Raw genomic sequence first — 26849 nt, 5'->3', positions numbered from 1 at the left:
CTTAAACCACTCCAATAATCATAAAATGTGTAGAAATATTGCCAACAATAGTGCATTTCCAATACGAATGAATATAATATACTGGATGCAAGAGTTAGTTGACATCTGTATATAATTTTGGTAGACCTAAACAGCAAATGTGTAGCAAAAAAAAAACACCACTAGATATATTTTTGCAATGTTTAAAGGTCATGTTTTTCATATTTAAAGGTGTAAGCAAAATTATAAAAAAAAATATATATATATTTTTTACTTTATTTTGATTAATTTTTTATTATTATTACTGCATTACATTTTTTAAGTGGCTTTGCAAATCATTTCAAATTAAATTATATTAAACTGACTAGAAAAAAACGAGTTGATTCTTGTGTAACTTGAAAAATTAAGTTCAAAATTAAATTAATTTGATGAGTTAAAGTAATGGAAAAACATGCTGACACGATTTATTGATTATAATTTTTTTACAGTTCAGTGCTACTTACATTTATTAACCATAGTGCATTGTATTATCTGTGATTTTTCCTGTGATATTTTAGCTTTTTTTTTTTTTATAGAAGGCGTCATCATTTTTTTTCAGAAACACTTCTATGATGCCTTAAAATGAGCACCTGAATAGGTTTTGGAACAGATCTATTGTTTACTATCCTCAGGACGAGGAGGAGTCTCTAATTTGTGGTTCACAGCCAGACAACACACATCTAAAATCAACTTAACGGCATCAACAGCGGTATAAGTCAATGTTACAGACCAGGCGGACCATTCTAGAGGCAGCCATTAATCTCATCTGATCATCAGATTTTTTACATTATCAGCAGACACATCAGTCAAGACACACACTAAACTACTGTCCACAGACAAAAATTAATGTTAAAACATAGAATGTTAAATTAAAAACATAAGACTTAAACAAGTATAACACTGTTAATAAAATCTTTTTACAAGGATGTACACTCTGATGAGCATCACAGATGTGACCCAGGCTGCTGATAGGTCACCTTGTCATCTTCAGGTTTCCTCGCCGCTCTGAAAAAACAAAAAAGAAAACATAACTGTTATTAATATGAATAATCATCAAACATCAGAATGGCTATATTAATACATGAGAAACACATAAAGAGACTTCCAAGCACTGAAATTACATGTTTGCGCGCACACACACACACACAAACACAGCTATCTAAATGGGGACATTACATAGACTTCTATTGTTTTTATATACAGATAATTAAAGATTTTATAAACTAATCCTAATCCTAACCCACACCCTAACCCTCACAGAAAACCTTCTGCATTTTTACTATATATATATATATATAAAAAAAAAAGTTTGCTTTATTTTTATACCCCTTTTACAAATGAGGATGTCCCCGAAGGGAGGTTTTTGGAGATTTTGTCAGGTTTAGCTCACTTTTGGGTACAAATTTGTCCCCAAAAAAATGGTTAGGTACACACACACACACACACACACACACACACACACACACACACACACACACAGATCTCCTCCCTTTGGCTACCCACAGGTGTACAGAGAGTCCTGGCTCTTTGGATCTGTCCGCACCATTATGTTCAGAAACATCCTCAAGGCGTTTTCTATATGGCATTCCAAGAGCTCATTAAGACTGTCATCTTTTTCTTGTATGTATAAATCACATGCGCAACAGACAACGGTATGAGAAGTAGTTTGAAGGCGGTGTCTTTTATATGTACATCTGGAGCACCCCAGCATACAGACAGCTTCAAATCAAACAAAAATGGACCAAAATAAAGTAAAGTATCTAGTAAGTAAACTTCAGGTGCAGAAGAACCGATTTATCCAATCAGAAACAATTCTTTTAGATACAAGCGATTTGTCTTTCTGACCCAAGCTCAAATATTCAGCGTGAATTCGGCAGCATCTATATAAACTAATTTCCATGAGTCTTCATAATTATAAGAAACAGTAAATGTTCAGTGGGCAAAAGTGTTTAGAGATAACCATCTCTCCTGTGCGGGCCCCGGCCCCTGCTCTGATGTTGATGTGTGATAGGACCAGAATGAGGAACCGTAAAAGCACATCAGAGAGTATGTGTGTGTGTGTGTGTGTGTGTGTGTTAATGACTTTGCAATGGGAGGGAGAAAGGCCTGCTGAGGCCTGCTGGGAAACCCAATCGCTGGAAAGTACCAGGGTGTCTGGGTCAGGTAAGAACGTAACTCACACACGTGCACACACAGAAGAAAGGAGGAACAAAAGAACGCAACGATGCCGACACAGATACATATGTGGCGACATAAAGACAGACACACACACACACAATCACAGTATACACATGTGAGCACAAAGAAGGAACTGAAGTGTAGTGGAAGTAACAGAAATTTTTTCAGAATTGTATTTTTATCTGTGATCAAGCTAAATCACTGTTGATCCGTCTTTAAATCTTAACATGCCACAAAACCTGTCCCTAACCTTAACTGCATCTCACCTCTATAGCAGTCAAATTGTTTAGAAATACAACATGGATACAATAAATACACAACTTTTTTTTCTTTGATTTTTCTTTTACAAGCAGTAGTCAAAGAAAAAACGCACGGTGGAGAGTGAGCGTTGAATGAAGTCGTTTTTTTGTTTTCTTTGCACACAAAAAGTATTCTCATAGCTTCTTAAAATTATGTTTGAACCACCGATGTCACATGGACTGCTTTAACGATTTCTGTACTATCTTTGGGCCTTGACCGTGGTAGGACCCTTACTGTCTATGGAGGGTCAGAGAGCTCTCAGATTTCATAAAAAATATCTTAACTTGTGTTCCGAAGGTCTTACGGGTTAAGAATGACATGATGGGGAGTAATTAATGACAGAATTTTCATTCTGGGTGAACTATACCTTAAGAGACACTTAATATAAAGAATGACCTAAACATCTAATCCATCCTAAAAAATAAAAAAAAATGTAAATACTTGAGTTATTCAGACTTGCTTTCAAAGAATATATCTTAATATACCACAATTGGTATAGAGAATGGATAGATATTTTAAATTATTATTATTATTAATTTGAAATATATCAAAATGTATTAGTTTATTCTTAAAATAAAAAAATTATGGGAAAATGGGATAAACATATACTTCTCTGAAAACAAGCAATTCAGCGTCTCCAGGAGATTTATCTTTTAAGGATGCTTAAATATTTGTTCTAGAAATATTTGACCTTATATAGAATTGTTTTTTCTCATGCAATTCAGTGTACATGTTTTGCTATCCTCATTTCTTAATATTTGACAAATATTTTCCTCAGAAGAATAGTAAAAGAGTGTTTTACACTTATGATGAGCTCTATTGTTCTTAAATTAAGCTAATAACGGCAATAACAATCTTAACTGCAACTCTGCCTTTTACAGATGCTTTCATTTGTAGATTTCTTTTCAAAGACATTTTTCAATGCATTTATTAACCAATATAATGAGTGATGATGAAAAAATGGTTTACGAATATAGCTAGCAAATAAAGAAAGAAAGAAAGTAAAATAAAACAAAATAAACAACAGCTCTGTTCCAAAACATCTCAAGTTGCCTACCTACTAGACAGCATAGACCCCCTTACCAACCCATTATAATCCTTTCCAAGACAGCTCTTCTAATTCTGTCTGTAGAATAGGACATACCCAGTAAAAATAACTGAGTTTTTATGTGACAGTATCATGTAAATGTCAAACTCTACTGGAATCTATTGCATTTTGTGAAGTGTGCTATTCTAATTCCTATGAAGTTCCACTTCTATGTAGGCAGTAGACAGCAAGGCAACTATTGTGTCTTGGGTGAAGAGTTTACATATTTGAACGCTTATTTAAAGTGTCCCAGCATGAAGACAGAAAAACTAGAATTAGTAATGTGCCCGTGACACATATACCTGCATACAACGAGAGGCCCTGATTACTTGCCTGTATAACCACAAATATAGGGATCAGTGTTGGTGTGATGCCTTGAGTTTTATCAGCGCATTTGTAAGGATAGGAGAGCAGCGGTACATCTCTCTCATACAGGTGTGCACTCTCTGATTACCTTCCCCCACAGGATGAAAGAGGGATGGGTTTATGAGGGGCAGGTGAGACATATTACCCCCCATGGCTGAAACTCTAGACATGATCTAACTGACAGCTAGAGGCTTTACAACCGGGGAAAGAGAAGAAAGGAGGGGGAAATTACTAGAGGGGGGCGGAAAAGGTTAGCTGAGAAGAGTCAGTTAACATCTATTTTTTGTTGTTGTTGTTGTTGAGAATAATTATGTAATCCCTATTTAAACCGACTTTACTTAAAAAATATATATGTATCTCTAACAGTAAAATGAAAATCATGCGTTTACACCAGAAAACAGCTGAATTTATCATGTCTGGGGGGGTTTTCCTGTGAAGAACATATATATGAGATGTATCCGGCCCAGGTGAGCTTTAGGAGTTCATCTTTATCATATATCAAGATTATATATGACATGAGCAAACATTTCAGTCGTTTCAAAATGTGACACTTTTGCGTGACACTGTCACATTAATTACTCTCAGCAGAAAAAGCCTGTTTGACTGCAGTAACTCAAGTTTTCTGTGAGACAAATCTAGAAAATATTGACTGGCATATTTAAAGGAATAGTTAAGCTGAAAAAATTATCTTTTGTCATACAGTATTTATGCAACATCATGATCATTTTTTTACACAAAAGACTATGTCTTAGAGAATTGTCCTGCACATTTTTTCCCACGCAATTTCAATATGAACAGATTATTTCAAAAGTGCTACATACAGTTACAATATCACTCAAAAATATTTTTTTAAGAAGTTAATATTTTATTCAGCAAGGATGCATTAAATTAATCAAAAGAGACAGTAAAGACATTTTTAATTTTAATTTTATAAAAATATATTTCAAATAAATGCTTTTCTTGTAGCAATAAATGTAGCAAAAACATTAAGCAGCGCAAACATTGATAATATTCAGTGTTTCTTGAGCAGAAAATCAGCATATCAGAATGATTTGAGAAGGATCATGTGACACTGAAGAAATTCAGAACTGCCATCACAGGAATAAATTACATTTTAAAATATATTCAAATAGAAAAAGTGTTATTGTAGTAATATTTCACAACATGTTTTTACTGTATTTTTGATCAAATAAAGACAGTCTTGGTGAGCGTAGTAGTTTATAATTTTAGCTATTCACAGGTATAGTATATATAGTTATTTATTGGTATATTTAATATTGAACTAGGCATATTCAGACTCATTGATAGGGTTTGAATGACAAGCAAATGAGTAAATAATGACAGATTTTACTTTTTTTCCCCAAAGTATTTTTTAAATAGTTAAGATTTCAACAAATATTCAAAATACTAATACTAAACAAATGAACAACACATCTGCAGTGTTGCAAATGCAACCACAAAACCAGTCACGTTTTTAAAATTCAGATTTATACATAATCTGAAAGATGAATAAATAAGCTTTCCATTGGTGTATGGTTTGTTAGGATTAGCTATTTGCTATTTGAAAATCTGGAATCTGAGGGTGCAAAAAAATCTAAATATTAAGAAAATCGCCTTTAAAGTTGTCCAAATGAAGTTCTTAGCAATGCATATTACTAATCGAACATTAAGTTTTGATATATTTACTGTAGGAAATTTACAAAATATCTTCATGGAACATGATCTTTATTTAATGTCCTAATGATTTTTTGGTATAAAAGAAAAATGGATAATTTTGACCCATACAGTGTATTTTTAGCCATTGCTACAAATATACCCCAGCGACTTAAGACTGGTTTGTGCTCCAGGGTCACATTTGTACAACAAAAGCACATTTGTACTCACTTCTTCTGTTTCTTTGTGTACACAACGATTGCTATCACCATGACAGCCAACGCCAACACCGCACCAACACTCCCCAAGACAATGGCCAACGTATTATCTGTAAATAAAGTGTCAATACACATTTGTTAGTAATTAATAATGAATCATTTGTGAGAAACATTACACAACATTTGCATTCTGTGCATATACATTTGGCAGACACCCTTAACCAATGTAACTTAGTACATCCTTCAAGTTAAATACTTAGCAATTACCAAATGTAACTGAAGGAATACAACAACTGGCAAGCAGTATCCAAACCTGCTTCACATTTTAGTCAGTTGAGTGCTCTTGATAAATAATCATGAGTGGAGCTTTCCAATGCAAATGAAACCGTGTTCTTCATTAGAACCACAAGTCTCTTCTGGCCCCAGGTTAAATTCCTGACATGTCAAACAGGACGGAAGACATGTTTGGTTAAACAATTTGTGAGCATTTTCACCAGGTGCATTTCGCATGTTGTTCCGACACTGGAGAAATCTTTGGATAAATCCAAAGCAAGCTGAAGGACACGTGCACACAAACACGCACAGCCTTTAATGTCCCGAGATCTTCCCGAAGTAATAATCCTATTCTAGCTTTTGCTGACATATTACTGCAGGATGAACATGTTTGTACATAAGAGCGCCTGAACACAGGTTGATCAGAACCAGTCCCATTGAGAGGAATGTGCATGCGTTATCTAATAAACCTTGTTTCTATGGCATTCTTAAGGTGTTCTGAAGGAACTCCAAGTCAGCAATTACATTCTTAAATGTGCTTTGGGACACTCTTTCAATGCAAGTCTTTGAGGTTTCATTTGCTTGTTTTATTATCAGGTCCAAGTGTGCAGCACACGTCCTGAAAAGTGAAGCCAAATCATTTCGATGGTCATGATGGCTGGCTGCGGTTCAGCTCATAAACCCTGGCCTCTCCATGTAATCAAACGGGACATGAGCCAAACCTAAAAAAAAAAAAAAAAAAAAATTTCCCAAAGATGGTTTCCATTATTTTAGGTAATTCTTATCACGCTGATGTATGTCCAAGTTCTAGTTTTTCTAATGAGTTTGCATTTAGTTAGTTATTTGATGCTGTAAAAATGGGGTGTGGTGTCATTTTCTCAAGACAACAGTGACCATACTGAGACGTTTTGGCTTCTCTTTTCTATAGTGGAAGGAAGTGGAGACGTATCATGCATCTTTTTAACAGTGTATGATCAGGTCAGTCAGACGACTTACAAAAGTAATGGCACAGTTCTCCTTAAAGGCATACAATTTGAGGTGTCCATACACTTTCATTTTTTAAAAGAAGTAATAAATTGATCAAATGTGACAAAAAAAATCTATTAAAAAAACACCTGTTGAACTTTCTATTCATCAAAGAATCCTAAGATTTTAGTACCATTTAGATACTGTTGTAGTTTTTTGTGTAAATTATTTAAATGAGTTTATATTTGAATGCTTTCTGTTTTCATTTGAATTTAAGTTAAAGTTTTGTATTGTGTTTTTGCTTTTCTTCTAGTTTCTGTTTTTTTAGTCTAATTAGTCTGTTTTTTTAGTTAACTATTTTTGATTTCGGTTTTAATTTCAGTTATATTATTTCGGTAGATCAAGCTAAACTAAATCAGAATGAGACATGTTGCCTTTGAAATAACGTTTATATTTAATTTTAAGTTTATTTAAAATAACGAAAAAGTTTTTTTTTTATGGTTTTAGTTTCCGTTAACTATAACAACCCATTATAGTTTTCACAAAAAATAATAATAATAATCAAGCAGCACATTCATAATAATAACATTTCTTTGGCACCACATCAGCATATTAGAATGATTTCTGAAGGATCATGTGACACTGAAGACTTACTAATGATGCTGAAAATTCACCTTTGCCATCACAGGAATAAATTATATTTCAAACTATTACAAGATATTATTACTATTACAGAAAAGGTTTATATATTTTAAATCGCAATAATATTTCACAATATAGTTTTTACTGTATTCTTAATCCACCAAATTCAGCCTTGGTGAGCATAAGATCCTTTTTTTCAAATACAATTAAAAAATCCTACCGATCCCAAATTTATGAGCAATTAAAAGCAGCACTAATAATACTCCGCATTTAAAACCCACAGCTCCTGCTGGTGTCACTTCATAATGTTTACAGTACGGTCTTTGCTGCACTGTAATGAGTCGACAAGGTAGTGATGTCAACAGTGCAGACCTCATTGCTTTTGCACATGTTTTTCTAGCCCCTCAAATGCAGCCGAGGGCTGCAGGTGACCTGGACCGATGCTGATGACACGTTGCCTTGGGAACAAGAAAAAGAGCAAGTTAGCTGCTACACTCACGCTGTCAGTTCTGTTCTGCATCATATTCCTACTCTCTCTGCAGCAGAGTTCAATCTGTCACAATGCATTTTCACTGGCGGCTGTGTCCGTCATTTCTCTGTGCCCCCTCTCGTCATGCCGTTCTGCATCCTCCCAGGCCTGTGACTGTCTCATTGGGATATGCACTCATATGTTGAGTGTCCTCTATGAATAAATATCTCTCTCTGTACTTGGAATTTGGAGAGATGATTTCTTTTTCACATCCACTGCTCTTCCTAATCGACTTCTTTGCTTCCCTATAGCCTTCTTTTTCCCGTCTTGTGCCTCTTTACGGAGAGAGTTATAACCAGTGTTATTGGACAAAGCGGTACAGCATCAGTGCCATATGTAGAGACTCAGGGCATCTGCAGAGCAGTGACGCACACTTATACAAACACAGAGTCCAGATGGGCTTCACGAGGTCAGACCCAACAAAACAGTGCTATTAACTCTCAAAACTAGGGCTGCAACGTCAATTCAATAAAATTGGTCATCAAATTTACGAAAAATAAACCTTAAATTTCATTACAGATTAGCTGGGTCCTTCAACAGGAACAATGCATACCATTTAAAAAAATAATAATAATAAAATTGTGTTCTTGTTGTCAAAACTTGTGTATTTACAGGTTTTAAACACACTTCTAGTTTTATATATATATATATATATATATATATATATATATATATATATATATATATATTTATATATATATATAAAATCAATTGAACACATTAAATTGAGTGTGTGTGTGTGTGTGTGTGTGTGTGTATGTATGTATATATATATATATATATATATATATATATATATATATATAAAATCAATTGTACACATTAAATTGAGTGTGTTTGTGTGTGATGAAAATACAGTTAGAGATGCTTTAAACTGATCAAAATTGACAATAAAAAGATTTATAATGTTATAAAAAAATGTATAGCTCAAATAAATGCAGCTCTTTTGATGGTTTAAACAAAAATATCAATCTGCAAAAAATGGCATTAATTATTTTAAATGTATATACAGTAGATGTTGTCATATTTTGTGTACTTTATGTACTTTTAGAAAAATTGCAAAAAGAGCACCGGACAGGTGAACTCTTCTCTTCATAAAAACAGAAAATTTGCAAAAATAGAAGACCATTTATAAAGATTACTGTGGAAAAAAAAATCAAATAATTATATTATAAAGCAGTTACCAACATTATATCCATCTAATCCGGAAAAAATAGCCATTTTTGATTACATCTGTAAAAAAATGATTTTGTTTCATTTCTTTAACTAGTAAAAATCACTGATTTATACTTGAGAAATTCTGCACACATTCTTTGAGAGATGTTTGAAATGATGATTAATCGAGGAAATAATTGACAGATTTTTTAAATAATTGTTGGTTGCAGCCCTGCACATGCCACATGTTTGTCCTTTTGTTAACCTGCACTTTTCACTTCATTTCACCCTCACCTTGCTGCTTTTTGCTCCTCTGAATATGAACTCTGCTAGAATGCATGCAAATAACTAACCGTTGAGGGTTATTTGCTGGGGGTTCAGAGCGCTTAATGGGAAGTCAATTACAGGCCCGGGCAACTCTTTGATCCCAGCGCTGCTGACATGCTCGAGGGGTATGTGGGCTAGAATGTCAACCTTTATCAACCAGTAGCAAGACAAAAGAAAGAGAAGGAGAGAGCGAGAGAGGGAAAGTAGAGGAACAGATAAGATCGCTGAGACCCTACATTGTCTTGCATCATGGGAGTAAACAGAGGTTTAGTGCGACTATCAATTCAAGTGGAGGTGGAGCCCTGAGCCCTGAGCTCACTACGACACATGTCAGCTCTTAAGAGCACCAGTCTAGAAGGCCGACTTTCAAATCAAAGATAAAGACTATAGACAAGCTCAAGAGCAACAGATATGGCCATACCGTGAGAATGAAAAGATGTACATGCATGGAGGGGGGTTATCTGAAGGTTGTGCTTTCATGTTAACTAGAGCGGATCTGTGCGAATCCTTTATGACAGCTGAAAAATTACTTTTGCACATGAAAAAACCCACCAAACTGGTCCCATGTCATTCTCATGAACAACACTGTGGATGTTAGTAGCTGATAATACACATTCATATTCAGAGAAGAGAGGGGAAATCCTGTCAAAGGTGAAACTCACTGATTAAATCGCAATTAAAATTGAAATATGGCTTAGTGTGATTATCAAATCACAAAAGCTGCGAGATGTCCTGCGTGTTTCAGGGTGAAGCGCGGCACTGTGTTCATTTACATGCAAGCAGCATGATCCAGTGTTTCTAGTGTCTCAGAACGACTCAGTTTGCACTAAATGCTGCTCCACATGAACTCCATCTCTACATCTGCTCTGAGTTTAGGTTGCTCATAACATGCATTTAGGAACCCAACATGTGCCAACGATCTTTCCAAAATTGTAATGAGATGCGCTTATAATAAACCAGCTGCTGTCAACAACAGTGAAGCTTTAAGGGCTTCACTGACAGCTTTAAATAAAACCTTGACAGCTTTACATTTTAAAATACAAACGTGCAATTTTACTGTAATGTAAAAAAAGGATTATATTATTTTTCTTAAATGTTCAGGTGAATGAAGTTGTACAAGGCAAGGAGAGACAAGTAAGGAGACAGGTGAAGAGAAAATAGAGTTAAAGAGGAGAGAAAGACAGGAATAGAGAGAATGAGAGAGGTAAGAGGGATTAAAGACATGTAAAGACGAGCAAGGAAGACAGACAGATAAAGGACAGACATGACAGACCTGTTAAGAGGACAGAAAAATGGTAGAGATGGTAGGGAGAGAGACACAGGTGAAGATGAAAGAGACACAGGTGGGAGAAATAGATGCATAAAAACAGACATTTAGGGAGAGAGAGATATATAAAGGAGAAAAATGTGTAGGAAGAGAAAGACAGTTAAAGACGAGAGAGACAGGTAGGCAGAGAATTCAAAAATGAGTATAAGTATGAAATATACATATAAAAGTGAGAGAATTATTGGTATAAGGGAAGGAGAGAACGGTAGAGAGTCAGAAACACAGGTGAAGAGAAACGAGACAAAGGAGAGACAGACAGGCAGGAATAGAGATAATAAGAGGGGTACAGATGAATGTTAAACAAGCAATGAGAAGATAAAGGTAAATAAAAGAGAGAGGCAAAGAGAAAGACTTTGAGAGCACAGAAAAATGGTAGCAAGAAAGACAGGTGCACTGTAAACAAGTTGAGCAACCAGCTTCAGCAGATTTTTGAGTTTTCTCAACTTTTTGTTGAATAAACTTAAAACAAGAAGTTGAGAAAACTCAAAAATCTGCTGAAGCTGGTTGCCTTAAACTTTTAAGTTTGCTCAACTTTTTTTACAGTGTGGGGAAAGAGAGACATTTAGGAAGATAGAGAAAAAACCAAAGAGAAAACGTGTAGAAAGAGAAAGACAGTTAAGAAAGAGTAGAAAAGGTACAGGTATAAAGGTAAAGCAGAGCAGAAGACAAGTAAAAGAGAGAGAGAGACAGGGTGTAAGAACAAATTAATACAGGTAGGGAGAGAGAAACAGGTGCAGAGTCAGAAAGACAGGTGAAGAGAAAAGAGAGTCAGTTTAAAAGAGAAAGACAGGCAGAAAAAGACAAATAAAGGGGGATGAAAGACATGCAAAGAAGAGACACAAACACAGAAGAGAGAAACGGGTAAACAGACAACTAAGACATATTAAGACAGAAAATGGTAGTGATATTAGGGAGATACACATTCACCAAGAGATGGACACAAGGGTAAAAACATAGGAAAAAGAAAGACAGTTAAAGAAAAGAGTAGGGAGAGAGAGAAAGTTGAGGGAGAGCGAGACAGGTAAAAAGGAGTGAATGACAAGTAAATAAGAGAAAGCTCGTGGTGAGAGTGAACTGGAGTGAGCGAGAAACAGACAGGTGAAGAGAAAAGAGAGAATGAGACTGGTGAAGAGGGATGAAAGACCCTAAAATGAAAGAGGATAAAAAGGTAAAGAAAAGAGGAGTGAGAATAAGCAGAGAGAAACAGGTAGGGAAATAGCCTGCTAAAATCAGTGTTTGTGCCAAACGTTTGATAAACCCCTGAGCACACACTCTTAAAAATAAAGGTTCCTTCACAGCGATGCCATACAAGAACGCTTTTTTGTTTCACAAAGAACGATTCAGTCAAAGAACCATCTCTTTCTTACCTTTTTTTAATCTGAAGAACCTTCTTTCACCACAACGAACACATAAAGGTTCTTCAGATGTTAAAGATTTAGACAAAAAGGGTTCTTCTATGGCATCATGAAGCACCTTTATTTTTAAGAGTATAATCTGACCGCAGCGGTGCCTTGTCTATAAGCAAACAGATATCAGGAAAAATGCTCTCCTACAATTTCCTGATGATAAATAATGAGTTGTGAGTGATGGCGGCGGCCTGCAGTAATGCTGCGGTAATAAAAGAGCGCCTACACAAACCTGTGAGTTCAATGAAAATCCCTTATCTGAAAGTTTCACAACTGTGATTATCAAGTTAGATAATAAACTCCATGATCATTAATCAATAAAGCAGATAATAATGCTTTATTGATTTAGAAAGTGCACTGTACACAATGTTCTTCTACTACCAGCAAATACTGATCAATATCACGTTTGACAGACGACAAGCTTCAAAGCATTGGCTGAACACCAACACTACTGCATTTATTTATTAGTTTTCCCCAGTATGAATTATCCAACATGTTCGCAATAGCGTGCATTCAGTAAATTCAGTGCGAGATGATGGCTCACAGGCCCGGTGTGTTTTGTGAAGCGGGTCGCTGCTTTGTTTTGGCTCTCGGGTTACGCAGCGAACCCCAGAAAGGCCAGCGAGCCGGCGGGGAATGAATTCTCTGCAGCTGTGGAGCAGATACACGCTTCATGTGTTTGATGGAGAGAGTCCAGATCAGATTCGTAACAGATCCATCCTGAAGATGCCTATCGAGAGGAAGTACACCGCTCTGCTCTGATGAGTTAACAAGCGCAAGTACATCCAGGTTTGTCTGTACGACTGACAGATCAATGCACCGGTCTGTCTGACCAGACGAGTCTCTTTAGACACCTCTGGAGGCCCTGCACTTCTTTTGAACTTTCTACTCATCAAATAATCCAGAAAGAAATATTTCAAGGTTTCCAAAAAATATCAAACAGCACAAATGTTTTCAACACTGATGATATTTTTTTGAGCAGCAAATCAGCATATTAGAATAGATGTTTCACCATGACCACTCACTCTCCTTTGTCTTCAAATATGTCTGAAATTAACTTAGTGACACTCTTATGGAAATATGATAATATTTTGTAGTTATTTAAATCTGTCTAATTTTTAAACGGTGTGTCATAAATCAACATCTCAGGAAAATGTTATGGGGTTTCAAATCAAAATATGACCTTCTGCTACGAAACAGGATGTTGATTTCATACATGCCCTCATGTGAGGACATCGGGACTAAAAGCATGTTTATTACAGGTTTTGGGAGACATAACAAATGAATAGGGAAATAAATTATATTTCAATATTCTATGAAATATTATGTATTATTATGAAAATCTTGTAAATTATTACTCCCATTATTACACTTCTTTTTTCATTACACGTTGCCCCAAAAACACATTAATATGCAAATTAGATTTAGTTCATAGATACATTGTATATAATGAGAAAACCCATTTACGGGGTATTTTACACACATTTTGCAGAAAGAAAAAAAGGTATATCGAATCATTCTGTTATAACATAGTTGAGAATCATCTTTATACAAAGTTTGGTAATAAAAAAAATAAATAAAAAAAATCTATATATATATATATATATATTTTAAATTTTTCCTAAAAATATTTCTCAGGTCTTAAGAGGTTAAAAAAAAGTTAAACAGTTCTTTTAAAAGTTACTTTATTTTTAAACAAATAAATGCAGCCTTGAAAGCACAAAAAACTTTTAGAGGGTAGAAACAGCAATTTTTGGATTTATATATGTAAGATCATCTATTCATAATGGAATATGGAGGAAAAAGTAAACAGACAAACAAAAAAAAGCATCACCTAGTGTTTTGTGTCTCTGGCCACACACTCTGTTCTATTTCCAAACACATCTGTGATGTTTCTCCGTTACAAGATTTCAAAACCTACCTTAAAACATATCTTTGTTTCTCTGATCTCTGACTGTATGATCGGATTCATGCTGATGGATGTTTATCTGTTCTGATATTGTAAAGTTACCTTGAGTTTGCAGAAAGGCGCTATATAAAATAAACTAATTATTATTATTATGACCAACTAAAGCCATTTAGGGGGGTGGTGATGGCGCAGTGGATAAGACACATGCCCTTTGGTGTGAGAGACCCGGGTTCGAATCCACTGTGAGACACCAATGTGTCCCTGAGCAAGACACTTAACCCCTAGTTGCTCCAGAGGCGTGCGACCTCTGACATATATAGCAATTGTAAGTCGCTTTGGATAAAAGCGTCAGCTAAATGAATAAATGTAAATGTAAATGTAGTATCTCAAGAGGATATGAACTTTAAAAAGGGAAACACTGCCATCTAGTGGTTTCCAACAACTTGTCTGCGAGTCATTCATCACAGGATTTTCTTTTTCACTTTCCAGCCACACAGTGTGTATCTTCTCCAGACCACTCGCCGCCTGCTTGACATGTGCGTTCTTGGGACCCATAGAGACTGTATCCACTGTTACACGAGAAAGTGACCGTTGCCCCTTCCAGGTACAAGGTTCCTTCCTTCTGACCGTGGTTAGGTGGTGACAACCAACCACAGGATTGCACTGAGATCACAAAATCACAGCCGTTACAAAACGATACAGAGATATTATACAGATAACAGTCAGATGATATGCAAGTCTCCAATGCTTTATAACTGAGATATGGCCAAAGATCATGTTTTTAATATTATGCCGCTGGTATTTAATCTGCATACGATGCTGTTAAATATCAGCAAACAGCTGAAGGTTGTTTTGACGTCACTATGTCATGCTAGCATTGGTCTTTATCCTCATAACCAGTTATAAATGCATAACATTTGATAAGACTTACTGTATATGAGCATGTTGTAAAAATCTTAAAAGCACTAATACAAGCTTCAGGTAACCACAGCATGCACCTATTTAGAGGAAATAATAAAATTTAATTAAATTTAAATCTAATTTTAAAATATATTTTTATATTTAAAATTAAAATTGAATACATCACAAAAAGTCTGTTGTAAATTTAAACTATAGTTGCAGTAATTTTATCATGTGTATTTTAGGTTTAATGCAAGAAAATTAAATGCAATATTAGCCAAAATGATCAAATGATTATTATTATTCAATCAAATGTGCTTCATTAGTCATTTCATTGACTATCAGCTGTAGGTAGTATGTGGTGTCATTTGATGTAGAAATAATGTATGCATGAATACATAATTCATCTGATGAGTATGTGGCTCATCCAATTTGATTTTAGGGCCAGAAATACACGGATTATAAAATGTATTTTGGTGAGATGGAGCATAAATCACACACATAAAAGTCTGGGAAAGAAAATACTGTAATTACCAATCCTGCAAAAAAATTTAAATATACAGTATATGAAGCTTTTTCACAATAGGTTCCCAACTGCTCCCCTCACCAGGCTCTAGAGCTTTCTTGGTGGACGTATGGCTCCGGTAGGCCAGCAGTGTGGCATTGCCTTGTTCCAGACTGCGCATGCTTAGTGCGTCGTATTTACAGAACGAAGCCCCCTCTCCGGCACAGAGGTTCAGCACCGGCTCCAGCAGGGGGTCCTCTGGGTCTTCAGTCACGGAAAAGTTTGGGATGAAAGACGGATCGTGCTTTGGGGCATAGTAATATTCATTCAGGAGGTAGGTTGAGTCGTAAGTAAAGAGTGAAGTCTCATTCGTAATGGCCCCTGTAGAAGAAAAACACATGAGGAAAAAAAATTTCAACTATAGGTGAAATTAAAAATGTACAAATGACTTTGTATCCTCGTGTTTTTAAAACAGTATTAAATGAAATCCTGCTCTCAAAAACAGAGCAGTTTTAATTGCTTCTGCTTGTACTGCTGTTCTGGTGCAATTAAATCTAATTCACCTAGTTTATGTAGAACTTCAATGACACTCAGATCCATTTAAGATCTGACTTTTATAACAATATTTTATTCATAGACAAAACGTGTAGACAGCAATTGGGATTTTTTCATTGCAACTAAATAAATATGTGATCTGGAGCACAAAACCAGTCATAAGGGTCAATTTTTGGAAATTGAGATTTATACATCATCTGAAAGCTGAATAAATAATCTTTCCATTGATGTATGGTTTGTTATGATCGGACAATATTTGGCTGAGATACAACTATTTGAAAATCTGGAATCTGAGGGTGCAAAAAAATCTAAATATTGAGAAAATCACCTTTAAAGTTGTTCAAATGAAGTTCTTAGCAATGCATATTACTAATCAAAAATGAAAATGGATAATTTTGACGCATACAATGTATTGTTGGCTATTGCTACAAATATACCCCAGCGACTTAAGACTGCTTTTGTGCTCCAGGGTCACATATATAACACTAATATATATATATGTTATATATATATATATATATAACACAATAAAAATAACAATAAAACACTTAATAAAGGCACATCTGCATTTACAGTATTTATGTGACAGACTAAATCTGTGAAGCCACATGGAACAGTCACAAAATGAATATGAAACGGCTTTGAATTAGCAAACTGTAGCTTTACAACAGACGGAGCCTTTCATAAATAGAGCACATTTATCAGATGACGTTAATAAAGTAAATGATATCAGATGACAAGCAGTATAAATTGTAATTTCGGTTGCATTCAATTTCCTCACGCACTGACTGAACTGGCAGTGAAATAATGTAGAAGTGCCGCAGTTACTCACATCCAGCACAATAGGTGAATATGTCCTGTGCACTGCTATTGAGAGGGATGATCTCTCCATTACTAGAGGTCAGATCATCTTCAGGGTCGTCGTTCATTGTGCCGAGCAGCCCTAGCGTGTGGTTCTGTAAGTCATGTGGCAGTAAAACGGTAAGGGTCATGACCCCTTGACCTGCCCTGACCTCTACCCCCGTCCCCGACGGAAACATCACCGTCACATTAGTGGCTTTAGGGGAAAACACAAAAACACCTGGAACAAGAACAAGTAACATAAATTAGCCTGCCAAGCATAACAGATCATGATGTTTCGTCTTGTACACCTGCAGATATAATATTAACATTAAACGGTATTAACAGAAAATATGAAGGTCAATGATTACATTTATGTAAATGATAAATTGTCAATATTTTAATATATTAATTTGTTTTGCAAACATTGTTTATAATAAACTCCCTACTCTCTCTGAAAAGAGAGTTTTTTATAAATTTCTTATAAAAAAACAAGACTGCATTTATTTGATTTGAAAAAAAAAGTACAGTAAAAACAGTAATGTTGTCAAATACTATTACAATTTGAATTTTCAAAACTGAATTTTCAGCAGCTATTAGTCTATTTTTTTGTGTCACATGATCCTTCAGAAATCATTCTAATATGCTGATTGGATGCTGAATTAAAAGAAAATATATATTTTGTACTTCTGCTAAACTGTGCTTAGGTAAAGCTGACTTTGAGAGGATAAATAAACTGGTCTTACCCGTAAGGTCGATCCATTTTTGCTCAGAGAAGGAAAGCACCTGCTGGTTCATTAAGACCTGCAGCTCATCTACTTGGTCTCCGAGACGCACCTCGATGACATCAGAGTCTTTCTCCCTCATGGCCACTGAACTGAGTCGTGTCGCCATAGCAACAGTACCTGGAAGAACAGTTTTCTTAGACCAGGTCTGATTCAATCCATCCTTAATACAGAAGATCACAGAACTCACCATTCTCAAATTTCATTGGTTCAGTCCTGCCTTGAACAGACAGCTGATAGTCTGAGGAGTGAACCAGAATGTACTCTCCTTTCCCATTGAAGGTGAAAGTCACACCATCGAATGTCATAAAGTGGGGGTCACCAAGCACAGCAGCTAATGAAAAGAAGGGATTATTAAAACATAAAATAAAATAAAAAGCATTAAATAAAACTATAAAATAAAGTAAAACTTATAATAAAAAGCATGAAATAAAACTACAAAATAAAAAATAAAATAACAAGCATTAAATAAAACGTCAAAATAAAATAAAAACAAAATAAAAAGCATGAAATAAAACTATAAAATAAAATAAAAAAACATTAAATAAAAGTATAAAATAAAAAGCATTAAATAAAACTATCAAATAAAATAAAAAGCATTAAATAAAACTATCAAATAAACTAAAATACAATAAAAGATAATAAAAAGCATTAAATAAAACTTCAAAATAACAAATTAAATAATAAAAAGCATTACATAAAATTATAAAATAAAATAAAAAAGCATTAAATAAAACTATAAAATAAAAAAAGCATTAAATAAAATTATAAAATAAAATAAAAAGCATTAAACAATCAAATTAAATAATTACAGATATTTTCTTTACCGGCTCTAGGAGGACGATATGTTCTGCAGTCACTGGACGGGCGGTGAGTGAAGTAGTATTTGCAGTTGTCTGACCACAGGCAGCAGTAGTAGAAGCTGATAACATCATACTTCCAGTGAGAGCATCCTGGAACTCTGGGTGGTTTTTTGTATGGCGGTGCGCCCCAGTCGTGCCCTCGATCCGGGGTGCTGCCCCCGATAGAGTCCCCCGTGAGCACCTGAGCTCCAGTGCTGTCATAACAACACTGCTGACCCGCACCATACTCAGGACTGCAAGAGAAAAATACATCAACAGACTAAATATAACACACATAATTAAATGTATTTACATGAATGAGAATACGTTATAAAATAAGTTATGTTTTGGACACTGTCTACAGTCTACTTTGTTATTCTATTATTGTCTAATTTACACACATGCATTGATATCAACATAAAATAATAATAAAATTAGTGATAAATCAATATATTGGGTAAGTAAATTACAAAATGTACTTACAACCTTGTGTATAGATGATCTGCATTTTCTTTTTTTAATTGAATTTTAAATAATTAATAAAAATGACACTAAAATCAATTTTCTATGCCACAGTGTGCCACACACACACACTCACACACACACACACACACACACACACACACACACACACACACACACACACACACACACACACACACACACACACACAGATTAAATAAATCATAGCTGCCACAGGTAATTAAAATAATGAAATAAGCATAAATCAAGTCACACATAAGCACAAACCAAGAGAACATCAACTTGCATGGTTTGCTCACATATTTTGCGCAAACAACCATTTGAAAGACAAAAATTTACATTTGAGAAGACATATTTGAGCAGAATATTTCAATAGAGATGGCTAATCTCCAAATTGTTTGCCGGTGTTTTCAGATCATCGCTTTTTCCATAATGTTTTGCCAGGTAAATTAAGCAAACCATTGGGCAGAAAATGCATCGATTAAAGCGAAAGGCTTGTTTCAGGATAAATAACCAGTGGGCAAATATTGCAGATGATTATGCTTAATATATTGAGATAAATTGCGATCACAGTTAAGTTTGTTTTATCGTGTATGCTGAACTGACTCGAGCTATTATTCTCGTACAGCAGAATTTGCTGTATCTCTACAGTTAAGTAAATAGTAAATCTCCATAGTTAAGTCCTCCATACTTGATGTTTATCACTAAGCTGCTTTGACACGATCGGTGTTATATAGAATCTGTGTCTATAGAAGTAAAGGTGACTTGACATTACCTGCCCTGAATGGCTCTGACGCAGTGAACTGCACCTGGATGGTAAACACAGAAGCTACCTGCCTCGATATCACAGCCATAATCAGTCTGAAAAATAAACACACAACTCATCAAAAGGAGCTCTAATACAGACACTTGAAGATTAACAGCTAAATTAAAGCTGTTTTACCAATGCATCTATGATTACAAATATAAATTGGTGGAATTCTCAAATAATTATGATGTTGCTAGTATTGCACACTGGTGTTTAAAACAATTAATTTATTGCTCTACACCTACATGAAATCTTCCGGTGTCAGCGCGGGCCTGGGCCAGTGTGCAGGGGCAATCGGTGATCTCAGTCAGGAAGTTGGGCATTGCTTTCTCTTCTTTATCCCAATTGATGCACTTCTCCAGGGCCCAGCCTGCAGAGTCCTTCCTGAAGGCCTCCTCAAGATGCCAGGCAATCGCATGCGCTCCACTCCACATGGCGTTAACATTCCTGCACACACACAAAAGATGTCTTTGTTCAAACATTTGGATACTGGAACCATAATATTTTACACCATTTAATTATAAAAACAAATAGTAATACTGTTACATGAAACAGAATTACATAATTTTATTACAAAATAAATGGGTTACACTTTATTTTAAGGTGTTCTTGTTACAGTGTAATTATACATTTAAGTACTGAGTAATATTAATTAGCTACACCCCGGTTTCACGGACGAGGCTTAAGCCTAATCCTAGACAAAAATGTAATTCTGAGCTCTTTCAACTGAAAGATACTTGCACTGATTATTCTTCAAATAAATCAGTGCCTTTGTTTTGTCTCAAGATGGACACCAGTAATGTTTTTTTCTAAGGCATGTTTATAAATTACTTAAATATGAAGTCGCTGGGGTATATTTGTAGCAATAGCCAAAAATACATTGTAATATGCATTGCTAAGAACTTCATTTGGACAAATTTAAAGGCAATTTTCTCAATATTTTTTATTTTTTTGCACCCTCAGTTTCCAGATTTTCAAATAGTTGTATCTCGGCCAAATTTTGTCCTATCATAACAAACCATACATCAATGGAAAGAGTATTTATTCATAATGTATAAATCTCAATTTAAAAAAATTGACCCTTATGACTGGTTTTGTGGTCCAAGGTCACAAATGTCCTAATTGAACTATGGCCTAATCCTGTCTTAGTCTAAACCCTGTCTGTGAAAGCAGGCCTACATGTACTTACTATATGGGTAGGGTTAGGATTAGGGTTTGGCTTAGGGTTACTTGCATGTAATTATGCATAATTTATTGTTATTCTAATAGTAAGTAGATGTAACATGTAACAAGAACACCTAAAAATAAAGTCAGGGATCCTACACATTTTCCATTTCAAAAGACTTTTCAGACCGCATTTAACATAAAATGGTTCATAAGAGCATTATTTTCAGCTTTATATTTGGTATATAGTACAAGTCATCTGTAAATATGTTTACTTTTCTCAGGGTTTTTGTCATTGCTTTTCTCAAAGTGACAACATACAGAATCCCTCAAATATCACTAAATAATCACTAAACAGCTGCCATGAAACCTCATTTCTTGTATGATAAATTTATTTTCATTAAATTCTTAAAAATGAAAATTAGCCTGTGTTTTACTCACCCTCAAAGCATCCTAGGTGTATATGACTTTCTTCTTTCAGACGAATCCAATCGGACTTATATTAAAAATTGTCGTGGCCCCTCCAAGCATTACAATGGGGTAAGCAGGTGCTTTTTGTCAACAGTTCAGAAGATGTGAAAAAGTGCGTGCATCCATAGTAAAACGTGTCCCACAAGGCCTCCTTTATTTCACGTCTTCTGGACTGTTGAGAACAAACACCCGCTTACCCCCATTGTAAGGCTTGGAGGGGCCAGGACAATTTTTAATATAACTCCGACTGGATTCGTCTGAAAGAAGCAAGTCGTATACACCTAGGATGCCTTGAGGGTGAGTAAAACACAGGCTAATTTTCATTTTTGGGTGAACTAACCTTTAATTTTCTATTCTAAAAAAGACTAAACAGGGGCAAACACAAATATTTTTCCATTCTTTGCTTTCTTTTTTCCATACTTTTCCAAACCCTTTAAAGTGTTACCAATAAATGTAACTGTAATCTGTTAGAGATACTGAGAAAAAAGTGTAATTAAATTACAGTTACTTATTACAAAGGGGGGTTACATCTGAATAGTTTTCAAACATGCAGATTTGATTGATTTCTTTCCTAAATTGCATTGACTGCTCTAAAATATGAGACACCAATGTTTCAGGAGTTTAGGACACAGAATAGGACACATGTTTATTTGATAACTGTTTTAATTCCTATTTGGATTTATGTATATGCTTTATTTTTTACAGATTTTTTAAGATACCGATGCCAGTGTTTCCTGTCATAGTTGTGCAAAGATCTGCACAACTATGACAGGAAACTATCTTGTTATTATTTCAAATCCGTATTTAACCTCAGAACGATCGTAAGGTAAAAAGATTTTTTGATTTTTTTGGTTGCTGTGCTTTAAAATTAAATGTTTTATGATCTTAATTCATGTGATGAAGAATTTCAAAAGTCTACTGTAAGATTGAGCCGGTCTGGTTTAGCTTAAATATATCAAAATGATTAACAGTTGAAAACATTTGTTAGACATTTAGGAAATTAATTGAGAAGTAATCAAATGTAATCACTTGCTTTAATGAATTACAATATTTACACTACTTATTACATTTCAAATAGGGTAACTTGTAATCTGTAACCTATTACATTTCCAAACAAGTAACCTTCCCAAAACTGTGCATGTCTAATATTAACAAATAGAAGTTCTTACTGGGCTCCGTCTGGTTTAGTGCTGGGGCTGACCCGTATGCTCCCTAGGTCCCAAAGGAAGAATGGTTTTTCTGCGATCTGTGGAGTGAAACTGAAAACTCCACTGTTGGGTACATCTCTGCCCACGGTGTACAGATACTTCCACTCCGCCTCCCAGTTCGCAGAATACGCCTCTCCTGTTAGTTTATCAAAATAATACATTATCTCCTGTATGCATTTTCAATATACATAATGATCAACAGACTGTCAGACATATATATATATATATATATATACATAGACAAAGAAATAGAAAGACAAACAAACAGAAACGCCAACAGATAGAACAACAGATTGACCATCAGAGAGAAAGACAAAAAAGGGCAGAACGAATGACAGACATTCTTTTGAATAGACTAGACAATTATGTTGGCATCAGAGGAAGTGCATTGGCATGGTTCACTTCAAATCATACTTATCTGACCGCCATCAATTCATGGCAGTGAATGAAGAGGTATCATACCAATCACAAGTGCAGTATGGAGTACCTCAAAGCTCTGTACTAGGACCATTATTTTTCACGCTCTACATGTTACCCTTGAGAGATATTATTAGGAAGCATGGAGTTAGCTTTGAACAACCGACCGACCGAATAACAGAATGAAAAAAACTAAACAAACAGGCAACAGACAGAAAGTCAGACTGAAAAGCTGACAGGAAAAAACTAACAAAAAACTGACAGACAGATTAACAGAACGACTGACAGACAAAATAATAGAAGGAGCAACATCAGAAAGAACGACTGACAGACAAAATGACAAAACAAACAACCGACAGAAAGAACAACAGACAGAAATAATACGATACAACATTATTATTATTATTGCACAAGTAGTACACAATTAGTTACAAATAGTAACAACCATCAGACAGAAAGACACAACAGCTGACAAACAGAAAAACAGAACAAAAGGCAGACAAAAAGAAGGACTGACAGAAAGAATTACAGAATGGATGGGATGGAGGGATGTGCTAACCAGTTTCATTGTAACCCCACAGCTCGATGTTGACTCTCTCTGCCTTTATTAGAGATGAGATCCAGATCATCTTTAAATCCCCGCTGACGCCAGGAGTGCCGTAGTACTGCCATTGTGTGGCATTGACCAGAATGATCTTGTAAACAGGACCCAGCTTACTGTGGTGGACTAATCAATCAGAGCATCAATCAATCTTATCTTAAAAAGAAACTCTCATTTACATTAAAACAAACATATTATAGTGAAATTGTGTTAGTATCATATGCCTCATGAGGTCTGACAACAATATCTAATCAGGCCACTACACAATAACCATACTATCATAACTGATATAGAACAAGACTGAAGGAATGTTCTAGAAAGGAATATCTCCAAGGTTAACAAATCATTTCACAATACTTTGGAAAACTGCATGCATTTTATCAGATTATTTGGAATAACTTTCACTGATGAATAATAAGTATGCAAATAAGGTACACTTTCATTGACTTTCCCTCAGTGTGCATTATGATTTCTGTAGCTCACCCGAGAGCCACCGTCCTGATCTGTCAAAGCTGACTCCATCTGTGGACACCTCAAAAGGGATCCAGCCCGACTCGTAGAGCAGAGGAGTGATGCAGTGACCCACTCCGCTCTCATCCACATAGCCCTCCGTCAGAATCTCTGAGTTAAACCTGTGAAACACACTGTGCTCAGCACTGTAGCACTGATCATATCTGAAACACTTTTTAATTTAGCATGCACTTGTATTCAGAGCGACTGAGGAATACAAAACAGTTCAGCAGTAAGTGGCAGTAACATGAGAACCCTTCCATCTTATCTCATTCAGCCTTCACCACAGCCAGTTGTTGTGCTAAATAAACCTTGTAAACTCAGACTTTGTCCTTGAGGATTTGGGAGGAACATAATCAAGATCAAAACCTTGAGCCAAAACTCCCTTAATGCCAAAAAATTATACATGCTTGCTGAACATTGAGCATTAGTATTCGGTTCTTGCGAGTGTATTTCTATATAATATGTGACCCTGAACCACAAAAACAGTCATGGGGGTCAATTTTTTGGAAATTGAGATTTATACATCTGAATAAATAAGCTTTCCATTAGGATTGGACAATATTTGGCCGAGATACAACTATTTGAAAATCTGGAATCTGAGGGTGCAAAAAAAAATATATATATTTTTTGAGAAAATCACCTATAAAATTATCCAAATTAAGTTCTTAGTAATGCATATTATTAATCAAAAATGCAGTTTTGATATATTTACGGTAGAACATTTACAAAATATCTTCATGGAATAAGATCTTTACTTAATAACCTAATGATTTTTGGCATAAAAGAAAAATCGATATATACGTATATATACACACATACATATATACATGCTTAATTGCTATGTGATTAACATGAAAATGTATTCTTACGGAAAACTCTCATTTTGTTTGTTTGTCATTCCAAAACATCATATGCATTTGGAAGTTATTTCATTATATGCTTAAGCATTAAGACTTGTACTCGTGGGTGACCCAATAGGATTTTTTTTTATTATTGAACAAATACTTAAACACAGTGTGTTGTGACATAAAAATATTTGCAAGGAACTTCAAATGTCTCCAGTGTTCATGAACAGTAGATCTGTGTGCTTCTGAGAACAGATTTCCGGCACTCTTACCTGCAAGTGAGGTTAATGTTCTGCTCAAATGTAGCGTTGAGGATTTTAAAGTCTGTGCCTCCCAGCAAAGATCCAGAGTGTGGCTCAATGTCAAGGCAAAACTGTTTATAATCAGCACAGCAGTCCCTCAGAGATTCACATGTTGCATGACAGGAGCATGTGTTCAGCTTCTCTCCACAGCTCCTGGCACATGACTGCGCTGAAGAATGGAGGAGACACATTCATGCAATTGCATTTTCTAGGTTTCTTTGAAGCCTAATAAGAAAACTAGCACTAGGTTATTACTCCAGTAGCCTACATGTACAAAGAACTTACCTGCAGTCCTGGATAACAGCTGAAGGAGCAGCACCATGAGCATACAGAGGTGGATTTTGTCCTTATATTTGTGCAACATTGTTTCTGAGATGTTTTAATATCAACTTAAGGCGTCGTATGCAGACACAGTATGAAACACATGTGGTTCTCAGTCATGGTGACATTGTGACAAAGGTCTCTCTCTCTCTCTCTCTCTCTCTCTCTCTCTCTCTCTCGCAGTCTGCAGGCAAGAGGCAATAAATGAAACTCCTGAAGTGTGCACATGATTTATTTCTTCTAATGCTGCTATCTGTGCAAAGCATTATCATTACACGTGCACATGCATTAGGATTGTAAAGTTTTGAACTCGTACCTCTGCAACTTTTAGACTTGGGACACACACACACACCAGTTATGCGTGTGTGTGTGTGTGTGTGTGTATGTGTGACGATTACGGGAATGCCCCCAAAATAGAGCTTCAAAATTAAAGTCCTTTGAAATAAACAAGTAAACAATAAATAAATAAACTTTAAAGATCAGTGAATATATTGCTATAAAATTTAAGCATCTTTAAAGATTTTTTTTTAACTTAATTTACTTAATACACATACAAGCATGTTATATAAATATTATATAAATAGTATGCATGTACATTAAGTAAATAAATGGGTGCATTCAAACTTTTGATTAGTGTATATATTGTTAGAAGTAATTTTTTCAATAAAAATATATGAAATATGGCATTGTTAATTGTTAAATGCAGAAATTGTTCTGTACACACTGAATTAGATATTGGTATATAGAGATGATATATTTATTTACAAGGATCTTCTAAAAAGCAAATTAAAGTGCAAACCTAATGAAGAGTTCATTACGGAGATCTCAAACATAAATTAAAAGCATATTAATAAGAAACATCATGAATATTCACGAAAGTCTAAAAAAAAAAATTATAAATGACTTGCATAGGCATAAAGTAGCCTAATTCACAA

The 26849-nt window shown here is 35.1% G+C and overlaps 1 protein-coding gene across 2 annotated transcripts; it reads right to left on the bottom strand.

Moving 5' to 3' along the window:
• Positions 1–419: 419 nt before the first annotated feature.
• On the bottom strand, positions 420–26289 carry LOC306870936 (sushi domain-containing protein 2-like). 2 transcript variants are annotated; one of them, XR_013784297.1, is made up of 16 exons: positions 26231–26289; positions 25879–26084; positions 25564–25762; positions 24417–24565; positions 23892–24059; positions 22877–23051; positions 20318–20519; positions 20040–20125; positions 18767–19035; positions 18130–18273; positions 17901–18059; positions 17147–17395; positions 15862–16140; positions 14837–15017; positions 5834–5930; positions 420–1023 (listed from the first exon to the last, which is right to left on the bottom strand). XR_013784297.1 is itself a non-coding variant. In XM_079418539.1 (15 exons), exons 1-15 carry the CDS (start codon positions 25955–25957, stop codon positions 963–965), a joined length of 2484 nt encoding a protein of 827 aa, XP_079274665.1. In that variant the 5' UTR covers positions 25958–26059; the 3' UTR covers positions 857–962. The 2 variants fall into 2 exon arrangements, 1 of the variants encoding a protein (XP_079274665.1); XM_079418539.1 differs by lacking the exon at positions 26231–26289 and having other exon boundaries at positions 857–1023; positions 14850–15017; positions 25879–26059.
• Positions 26290–26849: the final 560 nt, after the last annotated feature.

The sequence above is a fragment of the Barbus barbus genome, assembly GCF_936440315.1.
Source record: "Barbus barbus genome assembly, chromosome: 6".
NCBI classification, from domain to species: Eukaryota; Metazoa; Chordata; class Actinopteri; order Cypriniformes; family Cyprinidae; genus Barbus; species Barbus barbus.
This window is presented reverse-complemented; position numbering and strand designations above follow the sequence as displayed.